Source organism: Oryzias latipes, chromosome 13, assembly GCF_053564925.1.
Source record: "Oryzias latipes strain Hd-rR chromosome 13, Olatipes_Hd-rR_3.1".
Lineage (NCBI taxonomy): Eukaryota > Metazoa > Chordata > Actinopteri > Beloniformes > Adrianichthyidae > Oryzias > Oryzias latipes.
In genome coordinates this window covers 22655230-22673456 of record NC_136249.1, presented here as the reverse complement: position 1 = coordinate 22673456, position 18227 = coordinate 22655230, and the positions used below count along the sequence as shown (strand labels likewise).

Here is an 18227-nt window from a genome sequence, read left to right as displayed (position 1 = left end):
TAATTAGATAATCCTAATGAGAACTGCAGTTATTTCTGCTCGCTGTGACTTTTCAAATACAAAAGGAAAAAGATTTCACTCGTGGAAATAAAGGCAGTCAAGTCCAACTTATAAAACATTGATGTTTCATATCAAATCTGCTAAAGTATATTTGGGGTTTTTATTTTGATTTCACTAAAAAAATTCTATATAATTCCAGAGAAAAGCACATGAGACAAACCCTAAACTCTAAAAATGCAACTGATTTTGTGCAGTGTGTGAATGTGTGTGTGACTGTAAAGCCCTTTGGGCCTTGTAGGTAGAAAAGCGCCATATAAGTATACGCCATTTACCCATTTTTGTTTGTAGTACAGACCTGTAATTATGGAACCAGTTGATGACAGTACTGGTCTTCAGGTTGAGCTGGGAGGCCAGCTCCTCTATGGTTTTGGGGGAGGGATAAGGCTTTTGCTGATAAGCCTTTTTCAGGGCCTCCTTCTCTTCAGGGCCCAACACAACCCTGGGCTTCTTCAGCTGCTGTTGCCCGGGACTCTGGGAGCCTTGGACGTAATCGGAGCCGGGCAAACCCCCGTCTACCAAGTGACCATCGCTCAGGGAGCTCAGCCGCCTCTTCATGTAAGCTGTTTAACAACAAAAAACAAAAGGGGAGTTAGCATACATGGCAGATTTAAATAGTAAATCAATGAAACTAGATCAGTCCCTTAATAAATGATATAAAAGCACAAGTTAATATGTAATTTCTTTTTTTTGTTGTACAATGGTCCCTTGCCATTTGGCATTTTTCGCCATCTGTACTTGTTATTTTTAAACAGCACATTGTGTTTTGCTGTTGACCTTGTCAATTGTGCCATGTCCTCTGTACCGAAGGCGTTCAGCTTGCTATATATGCAAAAATCTTTGATTGCGATCAGATCTTTGGTTTCCCTCTATGACATTAGACTTATTTTTCTACATAGGCGGGAACTTTGAGAGTTCAAACAAGAGGGACAAGCGGGAAAATGCTCACGTCTGTCTGAGACAACTGTATGAAGTGTGTAGTGAGTTCGGAGCGTGAAATTCTACTTCACGGATTTCACCCATCGCAGGTTTTTTCGGGAACGCAACTCCTGAAATTAACGAGGAAGCTGGGCATTCATTGTAAAATGAAATGGCCACAATCGGAGAGCAGCAATGAGGCAAATGATGATTGCTGGACAGCAAAGTCAATTAAAAAAAAAGACCTAATAAGTAAAGAATTAAATTTTGTACTTCTGGAAAAAAAAGAGCGATTGAAATGTAAGAAGCAGTGACAGAAATTGAATGAAAACATGCCATCTTACCATAAAAACATAGATAACTAGCTATGCAAGCCATTAGGTGGTGCTATTGTCTCTCTAAAGGCTCTTCAAAGGAACCACTTCCATTTTAAAGCAATAGAGCCTTTACCATTTATGCTAGACACCGGCAGCTACATAAAAAAAACAGCGGATCGTGGCAGCTTTGCATTGACTTGACATTTTCTCCAACCCCAATACACGCTGCCAGACATATTAGTATTGCGAGAGGAAAACCCCTCAAAGCAAGGTTAGACCACTTTGAAAGTTGGACGCTGCCCGGCAGGTTTGTACCACAAGAGTGAGAGGTCAAATGTGGCCATTCTGGTTGAGCGGAAGCCCATGCGCTTCCTCTGGGTTCTGCTGATGGCCAAGAGCGGCGTCAACTCTACTATTTAAGCATTGTGGTCAATACGCTAAAATAGAGCTGAACACAAAAAACGATAGCATGGACTTGGGGTTCTTTTTACTCTTTAGGTTTGTGTATAGTACAGGGGAAAGTGATCCGCGGTTGCTGTGTGCACCGGTGGACTCTGACACGCGTCTTCAGAGAGACTGCTTCAAGTGGGCAGTTAGGGGTCACTGGGAGGCAGCTGGACGAGTGAAACCTTTTGGCTTTGTTGATTCTTTAACAAATCTTGCAACCAAGGCAGACAACAGAATGATGGGGGGTGAGGGAGTGGGCAACGGGCTAACGGATGATAAAAACGCGAGCGTATAGACACTGATGATTATTATGATGACGACGATGATGAAGAAGAGTGCTGATGACTGAGTAAGCAGGCCCCTGGCAGTCCCTGAGCTGTCACATTGAATACAGTATGTGATGTCTGCAGTCCTGATCGGTACTGACATCACACCAAGATGACTGCAATCTGCACAACATGCTCTGCTGTCCTACACAAAAGATACCGTGCGTGCAGATGTGCACGTGTAATTCAAAGCCCGCCGCTTGGGGTTGTTCTTTGTCATGTGAATTCATTTATAGAATAAGTAAATACTGCTGGAGATAAAGATTGCTTTTTGGGGATTTAGGTAATTTGGTTTGACATCACTCAGAAGCCAGTGGAATGTTTTTCTGTGTGCAGCAGTTTCTCAGTTTTCTTCTTATTTTCTTTTTTTTTTAATGTGCACACCTTTTTTCTCCAGGCGTTTCATGTCCATGAGCTTCTCCACACTGTGTGGATCCTGGAGCCAGAGCTGCATGCGGACAAAGGGCTCCCTGCCCTTCAGGCTCAGCTTGTGCCAGGGTTTGGGCCTGGCCAGCAGGTCTGAGACAGAACCCTGAGTCAGACCCAGGATAGTCTCCCCAAACAGACGTTGGCCTGGTTAGGCAAAGAAAAGAGGGAAAGACACACCGATACATCAATGTCTTCAGTGAAGAGAAGATGGATTTGATCTGAGAAATTGTACTTTTCTCACCAAGGTTATTGTCGGTTAACACCTCCTTAACCTTCTTGGTGATAGCATAAGTGTCGAGTTCAGGAGACATTGCAACCATCTCCTGAATGCTGAGACCCGAGTGACCTGGTACGGGCAGTGGGGTGCCCGGCTGAGACTCCCCACCTGAGGGGTCATCCGATGGAGGTTTGAGGGAGGACTGTGAGATGAGGGGATCCCCCGTGAGGCCGTTGACAGACTCTTCAGCCGAACTGAGAGGGGACTCGGGGGCCGGGCTGCAGCTCGCTGATGTCTTCGGTGTACTCTCTGCTGGAGCCGAACAGACACAGTGACAAAAATCGTACAGGTTAGCTGACATGTTGCATTAGGAGAGGGAAAAAAACTGTTTGATCACAAAATCACCAGGAATTTCAGTCAAATGACATCAACAAAATCCTTCCTGCTATACAAACAGCAAAAGGTGCTTAAGTTTTCAATTGAAGCTTTTTTTTTAACTTCATTTTTCCCCTCTGTGTCTGAGTGGAGCTGCGATGCAGCTCAGCAGGCTGGAAGAGAGCAGTCGTGAAGAGCTGTCAGTGTACATTAGCTGCTGTTTACACCCCCAGAGAGAAAACGAGAGACACACAAGCGCACACACACACATACTGAGCTGCCATCTGGCGCTGCGACACTAACTTGTCTATGACATGACAAACCAGCAGCTTGTTGGCTGACACTGCCACAGCACTGGAGATGGGGGGGATGGGGGGGATGCTAGGAGGGTGGGAGGCAGTGAGTGACACACTGATAGCAACGACTAGCCCTAATCAGCGTTTCAGTGGGAGGCTGTGGCCAAGGTTGGCGTGGTTTGTGGATCTGGATTTTGTGCTGGTGAGTGAGTGTTGGTGTGTTTCCCTCCTTACCTTGGTTCTGAGCTTGCTGGATGTGTGCGTTTTGTCCCTGGTCGCCATTGAGCCATGGCTGCATGCGAAGATATGGCTCTCTGTTCCTCTGGTTTAACTTGTTCCACGGTTTGTGCCGAGAAACGCCGTCACCCAATATTCCCTGAACACAAAAGAAGAATGAATCGGGAAGGTGAACTCCTCAGAACATTAACGCCCTGGAAGGGGAAGACAGTGGGATTTGCCCACACCCCTTACCTCTTTGGAGTCCTCCTGGTTGTGGTTCTCTTCTCCTGCCTGGTTCGATATGCTCCTTCTGGAATCTGTGTGCATGTTGCTCCACCACTGCTCTCTCCAGTAACCCACTCCTCCAGCATTCCCGGAGCGGGCCGAACCCTCGGAGGTCCGACCCACCCTGAGGGCGCCGTCGGCAGACATGTCGATTCCTGAAGAAGATCGGCTTTCCCTCTTCACACCAGAGCTGAAGTCCAGGATTGGAGATGGGGACGATGGGGATGACAACAGTGCACTGGCTGGCTTCTTGAGTGACAGAACTAGGGGGTTGTAGGGGGGTAGGGGGGCAGTGAGTGTGGAGCTCAGGAGGTCTCTCTGAGATAGTGATGATGAGGAGGAAGATGAGGCTTTGAGGATGGGCTCGAGTGCAGCCTGTTGAGCCTCCATCTCTCTGCGTGCTTGCTCTAAGATGGAGCGGATCGCTTCGTCCGACCCACTGCTCCCTCCGCTCCCTGCTCCACCTCCACCCCCTCCTTTCAATCCTGCATATGACGGCTGCGCGTGAGACAAATCTGTTGGGGGGGAGAATCAAAGGGTCAAAATTAAAGAACTGATGTAACCATCCTGACGCTACATACTCATACTCATGTGTGGCACGCTCAAGAACATGCTAAACTTGTATAATACAGTGTTGTACTGGACTGTCGCCACCCGATACTAGAGCATGTTCGCTTTCCAATACAGTTGTATTTGTCAATTGGTCAAAGTTCAACTGGTATAACGTTTCTCGCGCTTTTAATGACAGCGTGTTTTGTACATAGAGCCTAAAATCAGACTTAAGAACTTGAGCAGCAACGAGTGGAAGCGAGGGTTTTAAACCCTCGAGGCCAAAACGAGTTTTCATTGAAAGTGATGGCTTGAACGCACGTTTCCGAGCCCGGTGGGAACATAGCATTAGATTCCCTTTGCAGATGGGAAAAGCTGCAACTCACCAACTTTCTGCACTTGCAGCTCTCTTTTAGCCTGCTCCAGGATGGACTTGATGGCTTCATCTGAACCTGCTTCTGGGGTGCGGACACGAGCAGTGATGTTCCCTGAGAGCAGAGGAGGAGGAGATGAAAACATTATGGCTAAAGAGAACAAGTGACCAAGAGAAAATACAAGGATTAATAATGCAACCAAGGAAAAAAAAAAAAAACATTTTCAAAGGCACAAAGAGCAACATTTCCACCAATGTGCGATTGAGCAAAGATGTTGGATGGATAGTCCTAATGTATCTGGACCCTTCAGAGGGCACACATGCACACGTGCTGCAGAGATCGTCGAGGAAAGACTCCACACAGAAATAACAACTACCAATAAAATCCCTAAATACACATGCTGGCTTTCCGTGTGACGCAAGTCACTAGAAGTGTGCGGTTACTTTCAAAGCCCATTTATATCTGTTTGCCTACCCACAATTAATAAATGGCAACAAGGGAGCACACACACACACACACACACACACACACACACACAGCATGGATACACTTCACCCCATCACAAACATGCCACACAAACAGAACGTGCTAGAATCGCTGCATGTGAAGGGGACAGACCTGTGTGTGAAGCTGTATCGGAGAGGGTTCTCCGCTTCGGAACATCCTGAAACACTCGGCTAAGCTGGGGCTGGCCTGAGCCCTCTGTTAAAAACAATATACCACACACTATGTTACAGCACTTGTGTGTTTTCTGGTTTTTCTTTTTTTTTTGTTCCCTCCTCCTTTTACAGCTAGACTATATGGTGCCTTACAGTGCTTTGCAAATACAAGGAGTGTTTGTTCCACCCAATGCACATTATATGGTACCATAAATGCATTGATCTTAACCATCTGCAGCCCCAGTGGGAGCCAAACTTCTATTCTGGCGGCAATTTAAAAAGCCCTGCTGAAACTGACAACTGTGGGATTCATAATTTAACAGCATGTTTAAAACATAGGCATCCCAAGCGCAGCCTTTGCTTAACGTAGACCATCTATGACTCATTGGCTTTTTTTTTTTTTTTCCTTCAACTGCTGAGGCCACCTTCAATCAAAATGTCCTGATGCGTTAAGAAAAGCATGCCCAGGCTAATCGAATCTACCCGCAGTTAACAGTACCCCTGCCTTCCTGCTGGTTCCAAAGGATCAATAGTATTGACGTGTGAAAGGTTTCTGTATTGACCACGATGGCTAGGAGAGGCTCTTGGGATGAGTGCGTGCTAGGAACTCATTCAAAACACACAGGTGTGGCACAGAATGAGAGTTAAAGAGAGAGAAAGGAAAATAAAAAGCTAGTCCATATTGACAAGCTAATCAATGATTCTGTACAGGGCTGATTGCTACCACACTCACTCTCACACACACACAAGACAAGCACACAAACACAGGCTCCTCTACACCCCCACACACATTAAATATACACAAACTAACCTCTTTGCCGTCCCTGGATGCTGCGCAGGGCGAGGATGTTCTGCTCATCGGCGAGGAACTGCCTCATCTTATGAAAGGGCTCCTTCCCTCGGATGGTTAGCTTGTTCCACGGCTTTGGTCTGGCCAGGATTTCACTGACTGAACCCTGGGACAGTCCCAGCACGTAGTGGCCAAACACACGCTGACCTATGTTGTGCTTGATCAGCTGCTCTTTCACCTGCCGTGCAATTTCTGCTGTGTCCATGTCCTCCCCATCCAGAAGGCTGCCGGTGGTGGCGTCAGAGTGGCTGGGCGATGGCGAGGGGGCACTGCCCACTGTGCTGCTCCCATTGACGGGAGCCATGTCCGGACTGGCTGGAGGTGGCTGGGGGCTGCTGGCTGCCAGTGGGATAGCAGCAGACCCTGAGCCGGGGGTGGAGGTAGGGATGGAGCTCAAGGTTGGAGTGAATGGGGTGAACAGTAGCGCCCCACTGTGGATTCCAGATGACTCCTGCAAGGCTTTTGAGTAGAAGGTTTGGAGCAGCTGTCGCTGAATCAGGGAGTTCAAAGCCATCTTACCACCCACCAGAGGAAACACAGGGGAGTAAATGTCCTGTCCAATGCCTGTGGGAGTAAAGGGGTGTGTTTCGCTGCTGCTGGTTGTGGTGGCAGTGTTGAGGAGGTCCATGGGAGCACGAGACATAGGCAGCTGAGAGGAGGAAGGGAGAGAGGGGAGAGGAGGAGGAGACGAGGAAGAGGGATCGCTGCCCAAAGTCTCCTCCTTTGCTGCAGACTCTTCTGTCCCTTTTCGTCCGGCTGACCCTACAAGAAAGGGCACACACAATGCATTATGGGGGAGCCAACAAAAAAGGGGTTCCAAAACAAGAAAGGAACAAAGTCGCTTTAAAGTTGTCTTAGTCAAATCTTCCAAATTTGTCAGCGTTGTTTTCCTTTTTTGCCAACCCCCCCAGACAAAAGTGCCCATGCATTTGTGATTGCAACCTTTCTTGTAAGCCACAGCCTGGAAGAAAACAAGAGGACAAACAAAACAGTTGTCACCATGCCACTCGGGCAGATTAGCCTGGCCCATGACTCAGTCCGTCTCTCTGGGGCAGCATAAAGGTAACCGAGCAGCGTAAAAGACGTCCTTTCGAAAAACAATGCATCATCGGCGTCTTCTTCAAGCGGTTGCAGCCCTGTCTTGCATATTTTTCTCGGTGCTGCATCAGTCTTTAGTAAAAGTACATCCAGGTTTACAAAATGTCAAAATAAATACAGCTGGAATAAAAGTTTCAAACAACAATTGCATGGGTGGATACACAACTGAATCACGTTTTCTGATAAAAGACTTTTGCTCCCATCTCTGGGATGTTGCTCAGCTAAAATGCTCACATTCCAACGTATAAAAGACATAAAAACATTCTTCCAAAGTTGAATAACTACTAGAATAAATCTTTAGAAGCGCTTTGGGAGAACTCTTCTCATGCATAACCACAGAAACTTAACATGATTGAATAAGACAGTAAGCTTCCCTTACTGAGAATGTTAATCAATTCAAAGCTATTCAACTATTCAAGCCTAAAGCAATGACATTTCAAACCCATAAACAGTGGTGCAGAGGGCAACAGTCCCGATGTAGGGGGATTAGTACAGTGTTCTCCTTATTGTGAAATGCATTTATTTAATGTTCAGATCACCCGATTGTTGAGGTATTTACCAGAAACAAGATGGTATATTTTATTTGTTTTATGTTAGGTTTTTTAGATAAGAGTTCTGTTGGAAACTTGGAGACAGAGATTTTTCAAATAATAAATAATAGCAACAAAAAAACACACCCACATTTTTTAAGTATTCTCAGAGAAAAAGAATAACCAGGTTTCTAAAATTCAACCAAATTTCTGTTTCTATCAACATAAGAACTGTACTTCTTTTAGAGTCTTGCTGCACTTGACATAAGTTTTGGAGTTTAAGCTATCTGCATTTTCTCCTCTCTACCAGTTAAACCTTTGCTGAGCAGTCTGTTGCAAAACAAGCACAGAGATGGATCAATCCACCAATGTGCTCTACACTCAAATTGTTAATTTAGAAAAACATTTTGGCGCTGAACTTTTGCCAGCAAAACTCTTTTTCACAAAAACAGAAATTCTTAGCCAGCGTGCACTTTCATGATGCACTTGACCTTATCCTGAGTTTCTGCTTAGCTGTAACCGAGGACAAAACCTTTAGCAGGCAACCTAATGTGGTTTTGCTCCTGCTTTTTACGGACTCCCTCCCATAAAGCTGAACTTTGGGACTCACCGCTCAGCTCCGTGTTGGCGATGCGCAGAGCGGCACTCTCGGACTGAAGAGCGCGGTTCCTCTCCAGCAACAGCACCTCCAGAGGTTTGGAAGAATCCTGGTGCAGCAGAGAGGTGAAACAAGGTCAAAACGGGACTTTTTTCGATAAACATTTCCCATAAATGCCTGTTTAGGTGTTCATATTATTGATTTACCTATACTAATATGTCACTGCCTTATTAATAAGTAACAGTTTAACAGCTGAGTACTCGGTGTGTTTTTCTTTTACCTGCAGAGAGTCAGATGCTCCAAACTCCATCGCCTTAAGGATACTGACAAAAAAAAGGAAAAATAAAAAATCTTATCAGATTCCATCAAACATAAACACACATCTAGTGTAAAACTATCTTCATCGTTTACGTCTTTTTAGGGGCATGAATATTTGTCTCATTGCTACAGACATTTAGCACCACATAGGGAGTTCAAATCAAATCTTCCCTCACTCATCAGATGATTTAGCCCCATTAATTCATGGAAAATTTGAAATGTGCTTTGACAAATGACCATACAGGATTTGTGTGTGTACTCGGGCACTTCATTCCAGCAGTGCTTACTGAACCAGACAGGAGTGTGTGTGCATTATTCATTAGCTATTGTTTAGACTCTATGAGAATCATTGCCATCCTCTTCGTCATCCTCGGTGCATCACCCTGTCCTGTAGCCGGCAGTGAAACGACAGGAATGAAAATGGAGGCTGTGCAGAAGATTCAACAACGACGGTGCATAGGGAGGGGCAGCGGTGGCCTTGTTTCAGGGGCAGGACATGGTGCTGAGCTTCCCTCATGGCTGCATGAAGAATTGGAAAAACATAACACTGCATCCAGGGCCTTACTGATTCCTGATCAGTGTCCTGGAAGAAATGTTCCCTGACTTCAGAACACTGACTTAAGTGGCACTAGGGTAAGTCCCGCCCCCTGTGTGGCACCAGAGTGGGGGCCGGGGCTTCCAAACAAAGTTGTTGGTTTCAGCACACAAAAAACAAAGTAATTGACAGCTGCCTCTGCAGCAGACCCTTCTCATGTGCTTGAGCGGCCATGGGGACGATAACTCAGTCTCCACAGTGGTGGTGTGTGTGCGTGTGGGGGTGGGGGGGGGGACGACTCGGTAGGTAAAAGAGGACAGCAAAGCCATTTCATTTATCTGTTTCTGTCAAATTGAAATCTAAATCAAGCGCTGTGTCTGTGCCTGTTCTTTGTGGCCTTGAGAACTCATTATATCCATTTTTTTTCAACAACTTTTACTGGCAGATCATTTTTTCAAAGAGTAATTTTCTCTTAAATACACCAAAGGTTAATTCACATTTTATTTAATAGTAAGTAGTACTGACTTCTGAAAATTCCACTTATTCGATTAACAGAAAAGTCAATGCCGTTTTTCTCTCATCAGTGGCTGTGCTGCTCATTTAAGGGCTTCAGTGTCTTCTTACCTCAGCTCCTTCTTAACCTCCTCATAGTCAGCTTGCTTCTCCAGTTTCTCCTCCAGCTCCTGTAAATCAAAGAGGTACATGTGAATAAAAGCAGAGATGTATTGCAAGGGCAGCAAAAAGCTGGTATAAAAGACAAAACAATCTTAACGAAAATGGTGTCTAAAAGCTGAAATTGTTTAGTTTTTGTGTGGTTTTTTTTGTGGAACCTTGAGAACTGCCGACTTGCTGCTCAGCTGCTGCTCCAGCTGTGTGATCTGAGAGCTGGTGGTCTCTCGGAGTTTGCTCAGGCTGGCCTGCAGTCTCTGGACATCCTCCACCAGCTGTGCGGTCTCTCTTTCTTTGGCCCTGAGTTCCGCCTCAAGACTGGAGTGGGATGCCCCCTCGGCAGCCTGTTCCTACAGGTCACAGAAGTTCAAAAAAAAAAAAAAAAGACATTGCTAACCCATAAAACAAACTGCAATCGCATTCATTTAAAGTCCCGCCTTTCATTAATTAATATGGAAGATTTTCCAAAAGAGATTCTTGAAGACTGCCTTCTCCTGATCAAAAAACATCAAATAAAAAAAAAATTCCTCAAACGTTGGTTTGCAGCATCAACAACTGATTTGCTGTTGAAAACTATGAATCTCCACTCTTCCTGTTAATGACTAAAAACCGTTCTGGGAATCCTGGAACCAGTGGCTGCAGTGATTCTAAACATTCATCAACCAAACAGTTCCTCGCGTGCAATGCTCATTTTAGATCTTTTACGAGCCCATTGCCAAACAATTCAGTGAATCGATAAAATGTGTCACCGTGTTGGGGTCAGCCTCGGCCGGGCTGTTAAGCTGCAGGGATTGGTTAGTCAAGGACAGCTGCTCTCGGAGTGCCTCTGCCTCCCTCTGAGCCGCCTCCGCTCGCTGGAGACAAAAAGACCAGAGCAAAAAGAAGATAAAACATCATATGCCTCCACTGGTTGCTCTCGTGTGGCTCACTACTTTTGGTGCGTGTGCATATTCTTCCTTTTTTGTCTGAATTAACTGCTATGTATAAGTGTTGGGAAAACGGCAATAAAACCTAAGTACGAGTTTTCCATTACACCATCAAAAAGAAGACGGCATCGATTGTTATACAGCTGAGAAAAATGTAGGATGACTTAAAAAAATGGATATTTCCGTTATTTAAATAAAAATCCTCAAAACTAAAATATCCACTGAAAAGTCTCTGCAACCATGCTGTGACGCTCCTGTTCAGAATCATCTGCAACATTGGGCCAACTTGCCATCATTAGGAGTTACAAGGAGCTGATTCCTCTGAGTTCCTAATTGCAAACATATTGAGAGCTGTTATTGACTGGGTGGGAGTGGAAGAGTGTGTTGCAAAAAAAAAAAAAAAAAAAAAGAAGACGACGAAGAAAATCCTGTTTTCCATTTTCTTCTTGTAAAAGCATATAAAAAGTCTGGCTGAGCTCAAGGCCATGCTGTCGCCCTGCGTAAACCTCAAATCAGAAGTGTGAACAGTGCGTGTGTCTTTGTGTATGTGCAGCATTATGGCTAGAATGGTAACCTGTAGGCCAATATTAACATTACATGCCTATGCTACCTCTTTCGACCACAAATCATTCTCTTGGGCTAATAATGAAAGTTAACAACAATGACATTAACAGATACTAAAAGAATATTTGCAACATGAGGGTGGAGGGCGTGCTACAGGCCTTATTTCAGCTGAAAGGCTTTAGTAGGTGTCTAGTAACCATGTGACTGAAACAGGACCCCTAAAGTGATAAACAACTCTTATCTGGTCATTTAGGACACTTTTATTTACAGATTTATGTAAGGTTTCCTTCCTTCTTTAGCCAAAATTACCTGATTGGCTCTTTCCAGGTCTGTCATCACCATCTCAATCTCATCGGCCCTGAGGGAGATAAATATTGTTACTCTAAAGAAATGTGAGAGTACTGGGAATAATAAAACACAGCTTCCCTAAAACATCAAATAATGGAAAATGAGCAGACGAGTCTCAGCTTAAAACACTGCACACATCACGTGTGTCTGGGATTGTTTCAAAAGTTAGGATCCATTAAGCCACTGTCTAAATTTCGCTTTAATCCATCGATTGTGAACCTTGCAACCCAAACAGCTTGCGTGTGTGCTTTCTTACATGTATTTAAGTGTACCTGTGTGTTCATGCGTGTGGGTGTGCACATGTAAGCCCCTAAACCCAGGCCACAGTAAAACAGAGGGATTACATTAATAGAGCTTTAAATCCTAATACAGCAGACTAATCTGCTATGAAGCTGTGTGATTGTGTCTGACTAATGGTCTGGATGGAGGCGACGGTTCACCTCTCACTTGCTAGAGGTCACACACCAAAAATATAACCTCACGCTACCACCTCTCATTTTAATCCTTTAGGAGGAAAAACAGGAAAAACTTTTCTCCTTTAATGAGTAAAATATATCATTAAAGTGTGCTTAGTCTGAAAACAGTAAAAGTTAAACACAATATAGAGACAGAATTTATATAGAGAGGTTTAATATATTGTGATATACAGATGTCAGGTTTAGACACAAAGGAAAATCCAAATACTATTAATGCTGATTAGTTGATAATTTCTTAGTGTGTGAGGGTAAGCAAAATAAACTCGACAGTTGTATCGTTACCAGAGTGAAGAAGCATGGAAATATTGACCTTTTGAATAGTGCTCAATGCAGCAGAAAGATGCGGACATGTTTATTTAAGACATTACTTGCTGATAAGAATACATGAGTTTGGAGTGCGGGGATGTGAGCGCATATGTGCACTGCTGCATCCATTAAGAACTCCTGATTTGACTGTGATCCTTTGATAGTGGACCCACTAGCCCACGCGGCTTTTGTATTTGTGTGTCACAGTATGAGAAACAGCGTTATGTCCCATAGGCTTGCATACTACTGATTTGAATGTGTTTAACAAAACCGACACAGTTGATATTAGGTCAACATTATGCCATGGGCAATGCAGCAAAAGGAATCAGATGTGGGCGGGAGAGCGTTTCGCTCTCCTCCTTTATTCCTTTCATACTTTTCCTTAATAGTTAAAAGGATCTGGTATGTATTTAAGCAACATAATAGTACACTACCTCAACAGCTTTTATCCAGTCTTAAGCTATAGTGTGCCGGACTCGCTCGGTTCCTCTCTCGCACACGCAAATGTAAGGTCAGACGGCCAACAAGCTAGAAAAGCTTGTAATGGAGAGCGTTTATGGGTAGTAATGCAACCCAAATACAGCGCCGCTTCTGCTCCAAATGTGATCATTTAATCAAAGTACAGATGCACAAAGTCTTCTTAAATAACCTTTGGATTTGGCTGTATTTGGGAATTATAAAGGCAAAGCTAGAGAATGAGGGCCAAAGCAGATCACAGGGAAGGGATTTTCTGTATATCCTGATACAGTCAGTCAGTCGCTGGGCAGAGCAGGGACTGCTCATGGCCTGCTAATGAACCCCATGGCATTAAATCGTCAAACATTTAGATGGGTCTACGGTAACCCAAAGTCCTATTTTAAATAGATTGAAAGGTGTATGTAAAGCACCGTCCGATAACCACAAGGAGGCGCTCTAAATTAGTCACACAGCTGTATGGGAAAACACATAAATGCCAACAAACACCACACACTTCCTTTGTACCATGAAAGCCAATGGGTGCACCCAGTGACATCAGTGAAGGACCTCCAAAAAAACACTAGAGCCTCTAAGCCTTTACTCTACTTCCTGCATCTGAGACGGGCCTTTTCATCTCTTATCTTCTCTATCCTGCTCCACACATAGCTGCTGCCTTTCTTTTCTGTACTCTGCTCATCTCTATCCTTCCCGTTTCAACCGTTCCTCTCCACTTTTTTTTCCTTCCTCCTTTATCTTTTTTTCCCCCCTTCCACCTCTCCTCTCTCATCTTTGGCCCTTTCTTCCTTGGCCTCTGCCTTCAGTGCCAGCAGGATATTCCCCTGATTTAGATTTTCATTTCCCTCCTCTTCCATGCCTCTTATCCCCTTCTTCCTTGCTGAAGCCTCCAGCCCCTGGCCTGCTTTTTGCCCCCCAGCTTTCATCACTCCATTCCTTTTCTTTCCGTGGCTCTCTCCACATTGCGTTTTCACAGCGTGTTACCTTGGGGATTTCAAGGAGGCTTAAAGAAAATCTAGCTGCGAGAGAGTGTCTGTGTGTGCGTGTGTGTGTTTTGCGTGCCATTTTGTGCTTAAATACCCCCGAGATGGACACAGGAAAGAAAAGCCAACTGCTGCTTAATTACCAGCAATTAAATGGGTAACCCTAATTGCATCAAGCCCCGTCTATGCAGTCAAAGCCACATCTACACCGGCACGGAGCGCAGCCTGCAAGCACACAACCCCACAGCATCCTGTGAGGCCAGAGATCAATATATCATTAATCTTTAACACAAACTAAACGATGAAAAAGCGGCCGGGCAGCCCCTCGCAGTGCCGACACGGGGAGGGAGCGATGCTACATCTACAGGCCGGCCTCCCGCTGTCGCTCAGCCACACACTGGACACCGCAACAACGGAGCGGATTCTTAGGGAGCCGTCATACGCCCCACAGTGTGTGCGTATTTACATGGGAGGCAGGCCTATGCAAGTTCATATATTTAATAGGCAGATTACCCAAAAGCAGCGAGAGGATTGGGGATTTGTCATGCCGTGTCATTCTCGTGAAATATTTTAGAGCGCCGTGTTTTGGAAGGAAGAAATATGAAGGACGTTTGTGTGAAATGGTATAAAAATGGGTGTAGTTAAAGGGTTAAAAGTTGCGTTCAGCCAAACACTGGCAATTTGCTCAGCCAAGCAGTAAACAGGGGAAGGACTCTGAGGACTGGGAGGGTGCAGCGTTAAAGAGGGTTTGTGTGTGCTTTAAAGCGTTGCATTAAAATTTCAGATCACAGCACGCCACATAGTCAAGGACCCTGAATGCCTCAGGCTCACGAGTGAGCAAGTGAGTGTGAGTGAATGAGTGAGTTCCAGTGTGCATGTGTGGATGTAGGCGGGCATGTGCTTATTAGCCTCTGTGCCCAGTCAGGGCCTACTGTAAGCACCCCCACAAACTTCCTTTTCTTTAGACACAAGAAGAAGAGAGACACCGACGCTAAAGAGAGCTTAAAGCCATGAAGCACTTCAGCGGAGAGAAAGAAAAATGAGGGCTGGTCCTCTGTTAGACAATGAAACCTATTGATTAGTGCCATTACACTGCATGCAGTGTCTTCCTGTAACCTTTACTCTCACACAAACTCCGTTCAGATGATGAAAGGGGCACACAAAAAAATGCAGTAAGTGAAAAGAAGAAAAAAAAATATCCTCAAGACAGAAACAAAATCGATTTGTTTTTAACTTCCGATCATTTCGACATCGAAGAGACATCGGGAGTCTGGGGAGCAGAACATCTAGAGAGTCACGTTGGCATTCTGCTGCACTTTGGGTGTGAATGCAGGATGCCCTTTAGTATGCAGTGTTTTATTTTCTAAAGAAAATGAAACACCAGTAATTAAGGGGCAAATAAACTCACATTCTCTTCAGAAAAAAAGTATTTTTTTTTACTTTGTAAGAGCAGTTTGGACAGTGGAGGGACAAAGGAGCGTGAAAGTGATAAAGTGGAGTGCCAACATGGAAAGGTTGTCATCCTGGCCATCACTTTTGCAATCAATGCAGCTCAAGCTCATCTGTCTGGTTCTTTTGGAATACATGTTTTAACTGATAATCACTGCAAATAGTCATTACACACCCAAAAAACACAAAGAAATATAATTTAGAGCTTTGCTGAGGCTGCAGAATAAATTTCAATCCACTTTAGAGCTACGCTGCATGGATGTTGCTGGGATCTGAAGGCTGCCGAGCGCTATGGGAGATATTCCAGCTGTTAGAGGGAGAGTGGGAGTTTCTAAGGAGGCAGATTCTCCCAAACAGGATGATTATGTCAGGAATAGAATATTGTGCAGACAGAGGGGAGAAGTCATCCGCAAACACACGCTGTTCAACAAAGCACTTACTTTGCTGTGGATTCTTCGTCGTACTTTGTCTTTAAATCAAAAAGCTCAGCCTGAGTTGTTTCAAGTGCTGTAAAAGATGAGGAGAAAAGAAAAAAAAAGAGTAAGACGAAAGCTGAAAGCCACAAGTCAATTTTCAAACAAAGTCGTTTAAGAGGCCCTTTTTCCTCGTCCTTTTGAGGTTTGGGCTCATTCCCAACATCAACATGTCGTCTTGTAACACTGAAGTACGGCTTAGTTTGCAACTAGTTACGTCTAAATATTGACAAGACATAGTGGCATCTAATGTGGCGGTCCAACATCCTTTAATCAATAGGGGAATGTGTCGCCTGGGCTCGCAAACAGAAACAAAGACTGATTAACAGCCCCGCTTGATCTATAAATACTGCTCTTCTGGATTGGGCACAAAAATATGTTTTTATCTAAATAACACCATTTAGCTTCAATCTGATGAACCAATATGGACCAATGTCAGATCTGACCCATTGGTTTCTATAGAACACTGCTGTGGATAGTGTGTAGCTGACTGCAACACTGATCTGATGTTACCAAACCCACACCTTTCTGACAACAGGCAAGACAAACAAGCCTTTCACTTGTTGGAACAAACCTAAGTCATGTGCGGATTTGACAAGCAAGTTCAAGCAAAAGACCACACCTCTGCTTGTGGACAACAATGACGACAAACATAAAATAAAATGTTATGGTACAAATTTGCCTACAACACATAAAATCAAGTAAGAGGTGGAAACTAGGCTGAGAGATGTTTACTTCTGTTTGCAGTTTTGTGCAGGGACGGGCACAGATGGCCTCATTGCTATTTGTTTTCCCAGCAACCCCTGCTCTAGCATGTTCTAATTGGCTAGGCACACCCGATCCAGGTAATCAGCCGTGAGTAGAGCGAGGAAATCTGGAAAAGATGCGTACAAACAAACCTTGAGGCTTGGAATTCCCCTGTGCAAATTGTTACTTGGTGAGCTGAGTTAGCTCCAGTACATTTGTTTTTAAACAAGCTTCAGTCTGGAAGTCAATGGGTTGTCTCTGCTGGAAGCCCCCACTCTCCCTTCCCAAATTTGATACAAACCAGCAAGCACCAACTTCAGCAGTTCGCTTTAGAAGTAGCTTACCTTTATCATGGTCTAGTTTCAGAGTTTTTTTAATGAATTTTGCTTTATTTCATATGTATATCATATTCATATATGGGGAGGGAGTAGTCACACGTTGACATTATAGCTCAAACTTGTGCAGATTTAGGGGTGTGTTGTTTTTGACCCAACAGAACTTTTACTTTGTCCCACCCAGTTGCTGTTTTTGGAAGGCTGGTGAGTTGGGAGGAGTGAACTCCGGTCAATGTGTCCGTCCCACTTTATGAACTTTCATAAAGAAATGCTTGAAATGATGGCGTTTTTAAATAATACAGAGACAACCGCAACAGCTTTTCAGATATACGACCTTTTTTAATTTGGCAGCCAAATGTGTTGGGACTGAATGGAGAGGTACCTGTCTGCAGGGATTGGACCTTGTGTTCAGCCTCTTCCAGCCTGGAGGACATGGAGGCCTGGCTTTCCTGGAGTTTTCTACGGAGGTAGAAAAACAGAGAGCAGGAAACAGAAAGTCACACTCAAGAGATGAGTCGGTTAATCTTAGGTTTGCATTTTGCTTAGCTTCTTTTAAAAAACCATTTTTCCCAGCGTTTCTGAAGTGTTTTCCCCACTAAAATCCTCCCAACACAGCCCACTCCTCATTAAGCAGCCCTATTAGGCAGGAATGTCTGGCCACTGGGGCACTCTGCGCACAGGGGGTGGGTTGAGTTAGGGTTGATTAAGGGAGGGGGGAAGGGGTGACAGAAACCACACGGATAAAACAGATTGATTCTTGGCATAAAAAAACTTGTGCTCTGCAGAAAAATTGTCACTGGCTGTGAAAACATCAATAATCCGGAGCAAAGATGGCATTTATGACACCATTTAATACCAGACTTTCCCACCATTCTGTCTCTAACTTTATGTTTTTTGCTGTCATTTTTTTTCTTTTTTTTAAGTCTCTGCCCATCTCCCCTTCCGAGATCAAAATGCATCAAGGGGTGCCATCTATTTAGTACCACTTTCAGACACAGGAAGTCGGTTCTCTGCAGACAGGAAGGGGCCTATAAAACACTGACGTACAGGAAATACAGTTGGACAATTGATCTTTTACTGCAT

At 44.5% G+C, this 18227-nt stretch overlaps 1 protein-coding gene across 8 annotated transcripts in view; it reads right to left on the bottom strand.

The window, feature by feature from the left end:
- Positions 1 to 18227, bottom strand: part of cux1a (cut-like homeobox 1a) — a 56315-nt gene that overhangs the window by 5571 nt on the left and 32517 nt on the right. The window contains exons 7-22 of one of the 8 annotated variants that reach the window (XM_011482510.4): positions 17527 to 17603; positions 16030 to 16096; positions 11866 to 11914; positions 10816 to 10920; positions 10228 to 10416; positions 10022 to 10080; positions 8825 to 8867; positions 8557 to 8653; positions 6280 to 7080; positions 5428 to 5511; positions 4822 to 4923; positions 3854 to 4401; positions 3617 to 3758; positions 2736 to 3023; positions 2450 to 2638; positions 356 to 620 (exon numbers count right to left, since the gene is read on the bottom strand). In XM_011482510.4, the coding sequence (XP_011480812.1) occupies positions 356 to 620; positions 2450 to 2638; positions 2736 to 3023; positions 3617 to 3758; positions 3854 to 4401; positions 4822 to 4923; positions 5428 to 5511; positions 6280 to 7080; positions 8557 to 8653; positions 8825 to 8867; positions 10022 to 10080; positions 10228 to 10416; positions 10816 to 10920; positions 11866 to 11914; positions 16030 to 16096; positions 17527 to 17603 (3105 nt within the window). The remainder of the gene's footprint in view (positions 1 to 355; positions 621 to 2449; positions 2639 to 2735; positions 3024 to 3616; positions 3759 to 3853; positions 4402 to 4821; positions 4924 to 5427; positions 5512 to 6279; positions 7081 to 8556; positions 8654 to 8824; positions 8868 to 10021; positions 10081 to 10227; positions 10417 to 10815; positions 10921 to 11865; positions 11915 to 16029; positions 16097 to 17526; positions 17604 to 18227) is intronic. The other 7 variants (XM_011482509.4, XM_011482511.4, XM_078929622.1 and 4 more) reach the window with 7 other exon arrangements.